The sequence below is a fragment of the Sinocyclocheilus rhinocerous genome, unplaced genomic scaffold (genome assembly GCF_001515625.1).
Source record: "Sinocyclocheilus rhinocerous isolate Xijiao unplaced genomic scaffold, SAMN03320098_v1.1 scaffold2564, whole genome shotgun sequence".
NCBI lineage: Eukaryota > Metazoa > Chordata > Actinopteri > Cypriniformes > Cyprinidae > Sinocyclocheilus > Sinocyclocheilus rhinocerous.
Genome location: NW_015666206.1, coordinates 211,393 through 219,423, shown reverse-complemented (window position 1 = coordinate 219,423; position 8,031 = coordinate 211,393). Strand labels below are relative to the sequence as shown.

Genomic DNA, 8,031 nt, shown 5'->3' with positions numbered 1-8,031 from the left:
ACATACATACAGTATATATATATATATATATATATAAATTGATATTTTGAGCTATTCATCATATCACGTTCATTATACAGTAGCTGAAGATGTGCTCAGCTTGCTTTAAAGAGAATAAACAAGCTGTTATTAATATTAATGATAACATTTCTCCAGCAATGCAAAAACAAAATGAAAATCAACCCAAATTGTGGGAAAACATGCCTTGAAACAAATATTGACAAATATTTAAAGATACAAACGAACACACAACTTTGTAATTGAAATATAAGTCGGGAACAAAAAAACCCAAAAACAAAACAAAACAAAAAAGAGCGGATTGATTGGGTGATTAAGGAAACAGTGCTTATAATCAACTGTTATTAACAAAGCCACTAATTATGCAGCCCACTGTATGATATCTTGTTAAAGAGCCAATTCTTTGCTGTCTTTCTGCTGCATGAATCACAGAACCAATGAGGGGTCACCATTCTGCGCCTGTCAAAAATAGGTATTATGGGGGTAAAAAGGTACTACTGAAAATGTATGAGCAGAGAACTTTTGTTTTATTGCCCAATGGGATGTTTTATTCATAAAGGTGTGACTGCTGCGTCATGATGACCTTTGGTGTCATTGGCTGGGCTATTAATCTAAAGCTCGGCACAGGAGGAGAATTACGAAACGTTTGTTTGTTTTAGAACTGGTGACTCCACACAGAAGAAACAAGGTCCATTTTTTTGGTCTGCCTTTGGGGTTTTATGTTGTATTCTAATGACAATGCTGTCTTAGATAGATGTTGTTTACTGTTAGGCGCAAACACAGATGGGTAATCAGTGTCAGGTGTGACATTACGTACCATTCTGAGTTGTGGAGAAAGACACTGTGTTATTGGGTTCTCTGAGCTGTGTCTAGAAGATAAGCTGCTAAGATGTTTTTTCTGATCTGGACTGTCTTTAAGACAAACAAGAGTCTGTCTGTTGTCATAGGCAGTTAGATGCTCAACCTGCACCCACCTGATCCAGTTCAGTATGTTACACAGATTTCGATGTCAAGCTCATGACCGAGCTAAGAGCGCAGGGTACATGCGCACAAGGCAACATGCATGTCAATATACTTATAACATACTCCAGAGAACCTGAGCAGCTGTCACTTACACAATCTAGAAAAATTCAATGACGACAACAGAGAATAACTTACAGCTTCCGAACTTCAGCGGGCAGGCATGGGCATCCATAGGAAAATCCTCCAGATGCATTGGGCACTCAGCATGGATGGTTAATCTATGTAGATGAGGAATAGATAAAGAGAGAGCTTTCAAGTCAGCATGAAACAGTATTTGCAACCCATTTTACTTTTGTAATGTGATGTATATAAAAGTAAAACAAGATATTCAACAAGAAATGACTTGACTTGATCATGAAAAGTGGGTGTTTCATTCTATAATAGAGCCCGACCTGACGGTAAGTTTGCATTCATGCCAAGTCAAGTCAAATTTATTTAGCATTTTTCACAATACACATTGTTTCTAAGCAGCTTTACAGAAAATCATGATATTAATGTTTGTAATATCTTAATATCTTCATGCCTTACAGTCACATTTAGCAGATTAGAGCTGGGAGATAATATACAGTAGTTTACAATTTGCAAAAATACAAGCAGTTGAGATATGCTACATAATATTAGTATATATTCCCCAACACTATGTATGCAAATAAATTTGGACATACTTATATAATGTACTGTAGTTCATTTGCATATGTGCAATAGGTTTCATTCTTGTAAAATTATCTTAAATTTAATTGAGTCTCTTGTCCATGCCATATCCATGTTGGCACTGCATAAGCTGGGACTCGAACACGGGAAGCCCGAGGAGCTACTGCACCATATGTCTGCAATCAAGGTTATGACTCTGCTAGACAACCATGTTCTTAGCAGAATTACAAGTCTAGAATGTGACAGAATTTTAATGTATAACAATTTTGTAAATTATAATAATGAAGGCCACTAACACCAAGCAACAAGCATATATCCCTTCTCTACAGTATCTTCACATATACTATTGCTACTGCGTCTTTTTTAAAGAGATAGTTCACCCAAAATTTACTCACCCTTACATTGTTCCATACCTGTATGAGTTTCTTCTGAACACAAAAGAAGATATTTTGAAGAATGTTGTTAACAAAATAGTTGGCGGTAGACATTGACTTTTTTTCCCCATTTCAACTGATATTTCTTTTAAATATCTTTTTCTTTGCTTAACTTAAGGGTGGGTAAAATATATAATTTTGGGGTGAACTATCCCTTTAAATGTATAATTATTTCCTATTGCTGTAATCTGTATCACATTCATGTTTAATAATGGCATCAGCAACTATAACTATTGGTAATATTTTAGAATAGTTATGTTATCTTCAACAGTAGATTAACAAGGAAAAAAACGGCTGTTAGGCAAACAATGCCTGTACAGTAGCTACAGTATTTGACTACAAATAGCTGTTCAGCTAATGGCTAAATCATGTGGCCTAGATGATGTCAGCCGAACAGAAACGTCTTTGAGACTTTTAAGTTATTTCAATTTCAAAGAATCTTTTTCCCCGCCTGTGAACTGATAAATTGTTTTAAATAAGACCACAAACATGTATTAAGAAAGTAAATAGGTTTCATAAGACTTTATGCTGACTTCAGAACAGAAGATTAGGCAATGATAAAGAACTGCTGCATCAAACACTCAATTGTCAATTTCATTTAATCCACTCAAGAATCTCGGGAAGTAATTCACACTTAAGACAGAAGACAGGGAAGAAAAATCAAATGGAGAACAAATGTTAATCTTGCACTAAGATGAATGAATAAGAGAACTGCTTAAAAGAGATTCTCTATCTGTGATGAAGCATTCGAAAATACAGAGTTGAGCAAGCTGGTGGACAATATCCTGTGTGTGTACTGTACACTGCATGAGCCATTGCTTGAAATTAGCTGAGTCACAAGCTGAAAGCTTGTATGGCGTCGGGTAAATTGTCCTATAAATAGATCCGTGACGCTTTTAATTAGTGAGTATCAAGACCTGATCCATTGATCCAGGTGAGTCAAAGTCATTTCTCAGACAGTTTAATGGCTGTCAGATGCTTTCTGTACACATCTGTGAAGAACCACAGGTGGTACTGCAATTCATCCTGTTCCTCTCTTTGCAGATTGATATAGCATCATCTGAATTCGCTTCGTTCCTCCTTGACTCTCTCCAAGGCCGTGGCTGTGAAACCGGAGGTAGGATTTGTGCCCGTCATGTCGGACAATCTAAAGCTCTCAAAACGATGTGACATAAGAGACATTTTTCCAGAAGAGTACAGTAAGAAGAGCATGTGTCTGTGCATTGCTGTATATAATCTACTAAGTGCCAGAGGGGATGAGTATGTAAAACAGTAAAGGTCACTAAATTAGAAGCGTTGTAAGCTTTAAACATGGCAGCCCACGAGTGTGAATGAGCATTTGTGTACCGTATCATTACAGAGGGTGACAGGAAGCTAGCATTACAGCTTTAATTCAGTGTGCACATGTGTGCCTATGGTCACGTAGCTCAGCTGGCTTGTCAGTGCGCATGCACACCGCTGCGGCTGCTTTACTGGCCATTTGTCAGTTTCACGGTCAGTGAACGTCACGGCCCTCCTGGGTAGGCAGGTCCCCCTGGGCTTTTCCCCCAGCTTTGCGCTATGTCTCAGGCTCACCAAGGTTCTGCGCCTCTCATCTCCTCAGTAACATATTGACCCAACGATCCTTAGCACATTACCTGTTCCTGAGGCAGTTCTGCCACAGCTTACGGCAGGGATTTGCTTTTAAAAGTCTCTAACATGGGCATACAGACATATAAGCCGGATTCATAATACTCTTTGGTTCAACTGCCTGAATTGAGTAAATTTACCTTCCATAAATATTTCATACGAACTATAAAACTGTACTTTTGTATTATTTGATTACACAAAAATTATAATGTAAAAATTTACTTGTTACAAAACAGGTTGTGTGACTTTCTTTCTCTTTTTTTTACATTTGTAAAAGCATTTTTTTTTGCTAACCTAATTAAATGTATGTATCTAATGTCAAATTCTTAAATGTACATTTATAAATTAGTTAAAATTCTTACTCAAATCACCATTTACCAGTCAGATTAAATCAGCATTAACAAGTCATCTTTACATTGCACAGATGGCAAACATCTTTGTGAATTATGTCTTTATGAATGGTTAATTGAATCACTGACTCACCTGATTCCTTAACACATAAACGCAGATTCAGTCATTAACGAAACACTGCTCTGTGGTTTTCTCTGAGATGCATAACGGTTGTGCTCTGGCTTTGTTTGGAACTATTTTCATTGGTGAAATAGAGCAAAACAAGACAATTTTGTGTCTAAAATGTAATAAATAAAATTAATTGTATAACATTAATATTACATTGGCAATCGTGCAGATATTCAGAGGAAACAGTACTCTTGCTTGTGTTATATTGTTTAAACAAGATCATATATTATAAATATTTGTCCCTATATCTTTAATTTTGGGGACATTTTTGCCCCAAGCTCTTTTAATTCCTGACCCTGCTTCTGATAATCCAAATTTAAATTGTCAGGCAGCAGATAAACAGCTCATGTTAACATGGTATTGAGTATTGAGGTGTATTGATATACTGAGTAACGATTGGGACTGTCAATGCATTTTTTAAATGTAAATAATTACAAGATTTGCTCATTAATCATTTCGCTTAAGAAGACATTGATTCATCAACTGGGGTCATATGGATTACCGTCGTGTTCACTCTGTGTAGGGTACACTTGCATTAAATGCAGAGAGATGATTATTTTTTTTCTATAACTCTTCTTTTGTCTTTATCAGAAGAAGTACTGTAAAGTCATATACATATTGGATGATATGAGGGTGTAAAGGACGGAGGATCCCTTTAAGATAGAGTATTTTGACCTGTGCCGTTGCATTTTGTTTTGTTTTCTCCCTTTAACCAAATCTTTGTATGTCTGTCTGTCTGACAAAGCATTTTATGCAATTTATTTTCCTATGCAATAACAAGAATCTCCTTACTTCTAACTGAGTAAAAGTTTCACTGAATATCTGTATTTTCACTTAAGTAAAGTTTTTGAGTACTTTTTACATTCCTGACTTCGACAGATTATTCAAAATGCTTTCGGTCATTCATTCTAGTGAAGAGAAGAAACATTTTTGATGCACTTTCTCAACAGTTATTTAATGTTTTTTAATGTGGTCAAGTGTGATCTGATCATGATTGCTTTATAGAAAATGCCAGATGTAAATGCCAGATTATATTTTGGGCCTAGATATGGCTTAGGTCCAGGTATGCTACGGCTTGGGTGAATGTATTGTTTTGCAGTTTTGCTGTCTAACAGACCAGTAACTCAGCCAAACCAAATTTTTATTGGCATTGGGCACTTGCCACTTTACAAGGTTTCACACACAGTTCCTTTTATCCCCTATTAAATTTGTGTCTCTCAATTTAATCTTAAAACCATAAGTATTGATTACTCTCATCTGTTTAACTCTGAGTCAAAGAGGATGCTGGTTGTAAAAGTCGCACTGCAGCTAGAAAACAGCTGTCTCTCCTCTAGCTACATTCCTGTGAGCTGATCTGGGCAAGGTGAGAGGTCCCTAAAGCCTGTAAGGATGAGTGACACCATCTGTCCATCCTACACCTCTAGCTAACTGCACCCCAGGGCTGGAGATGTGAGCTGTCTGAAAAAGGCCAAAAGCTGGTGAACTGTGTAAAAGTGCAGGTGGGCTCTGTCAGGATTTATAAGATATGTGTAATTTGTGTAATGGTATTTTGCTGGAAATTTGTAGTAGAAATCTAGTAAAATACTTCAGATTATTGTATTTTATTATTTTATCTTTCACCATGAAACATTTTTTTATAAAAGTTTTGTTTTGCTTTTATTGTTAATGTTTCTTTACTAAGTTTGACATGTTGAAAGCACTAGAAACCACTGGAATATTACACAATATTACAGAATGTTACAGAAACATCTAGAATGTTCCCATCATTGCAAAAGCAAAATATCTTAAAAAACATGCAAAATTAGTATAAAAACTTATCTGTACTAAACCAATGTTTCAATCTAAGATTTACCTGACCTAAATATTTACCAAATTATTGATGGTGCGTGTAAATAAATAGTACAATAAAATTTACAGAAGAACCATAACAATCAAATTGAAAACATTTTTGTTACATTGTGTAATTCATGTTATTATTTTCTGTTTTCATATTTAATTTGAAACAACTGAAAGCCCTGGATGCTGGATAAAGTCTGTGTTCAGTCTTACAGTCTCATTTGTATTTAAATTGAATTAAATATGGCTTCTACCTTAAAGTCCATACCAAATGTCAAGCCTAGCTCACCAGGGGTGAGATATTCTTTTACAGGTAATTTTCAATCTGAAAAGTGGAACCAAAATGGAGAGCGATGGAGCTTTTTCCTCGTTTAAAGAGATGATCTAAAGGCTTGCTTATTATATATATATAAAAATAAAAAAAAACCTGTGCAGCCATGCAATTTTAACTTGCTTCTACAAGGATTTGAGCTCTTTTGTTGAATGTCATGAGTAGTGTTTTACTCCACTCCTACCCGTGCTAGTAAAACACTGTACCAGACGAGCTACCAATCATTTTTAATACATCAGAAAGGTCAAATATATGGATCTGACTATGTGATGCAAATGAAAAATATATTAGTTGACAAACCATGCACTATGGTATAAGTGTTTTGAAGTCATAACACAGTCTTGTCAAATGATCAATGTGAACTATGTAATGAATATTAACATTCTCTTTAATCATAATTTGGTTCTAGGTGTGCTACCATTAGCATTACTGTCCAAGCGACACAGCATCCTGAGCGACACAGCATCCTTTCTTCAGCCAATGCTGTGAGTTCTGTTTGTCTGACCAAAGCCATGTGGAGGAAAATAAATGTGATTTTATTGAAAATTATTATTTTATTTTTGTAATTCCATTTTGGTGCCACTAGCGACGCTGAAATTACATCACCTACGCCTTTGCTCTAAACCACTCGATGAGGAGCTCCATGCTTTTCTGTCTGCCTTTGAATCTTCCATGATGTCCGTCTATCAATATTATTGTAGTCATTAGAGGTTTACTGTTGTCCAGCTATGCTCTTCATCAAAACAACATCAACAATGACCTCTAGCCTGGTCTCTATCCTGAGAGCTATACACCACTGATGCGAAGTGAAAAGTGTTCTTGACGTGTGACAAATCTACTGTCAGGACAGCACAGAATTGTCCGTTACACTTATCATAATTTTCCCTGGACGTGGAAGTTGATCAATGAAGGTTTACAGAAGCTGAGACAAGATTCCCAATGCACTGGTTCTGCTGTACTTAATGATGACAGTTTCTAGATGGAGGACTTTGATGCTTGCTCTCGCCAACCAGTCTGGAGTCACAGAATAGTCGTATGGGAAAAAATGGTGAGCAAGGATCATTAAATTTCGGAGACAGGGAAGAGGAAAACTAAGATACGAAGTTGAAGTGTTCCAAACAAAGAGAAAAAAAAGAAGAACCTCGGTCATGTGTACTGTATTGCTTTTGGATATGTTTAGTCACTTTATGTAAATCTTATAAATCTTATCTTGATGACACAATAGTGATGGCATCAATAAACTGCCATAGTATAAAGAAATAAATACTGGGTCAATATTCGTTAGAATAGAGAAAAAAAAAGGAAAATAACTGAAAATACACAGATTTTATGCATTTGTATGAAACTAGAGAGAGCGAGTCCGTGATACCAGGATGACAATGGTGGTGGGGGGGCAGAAGACAGAAACTCGTACAAGTTTGGAACAAGTGTGCCGTACATGTCCTGAAAAGTGAAGTGAAACATGCATTTGCATATTTAAAAAAAGCCTTTGGCATTGACATTAATAAATGAGTATTCAGTATATCTCCTTTTTCCCCAAGTCAGCAACAGATCAGACAAAATATAAAGAATATTTAAAATGTTTATATA

General features: G+C 36.0%; 1 protein-coding gene across 1 annotated transcript in view; it reads right to left on the bottom strand.

Moving 5' to 3' along the window:
- The window catches only part of LOC107732185 (gamma-aminobutyric acid receptor subunit alpha-3-like), a 146,253-nt gene that overhangs the window by 9,992 nt on the left and 128,230 nt on the right, over positions 1-8,031 (bottom strand). Inside the window, exon 6 of the mRNA XM_016543460.1 lies at positions 1,177-1,259. Within this exon, the coding sequence (XP_016398946.1) occupies positions 1,177-1,259 (83 nt within the window). The remainder of the gene's footprint in view (positions 1-1,176; positions 1,260-8,031) is intronic.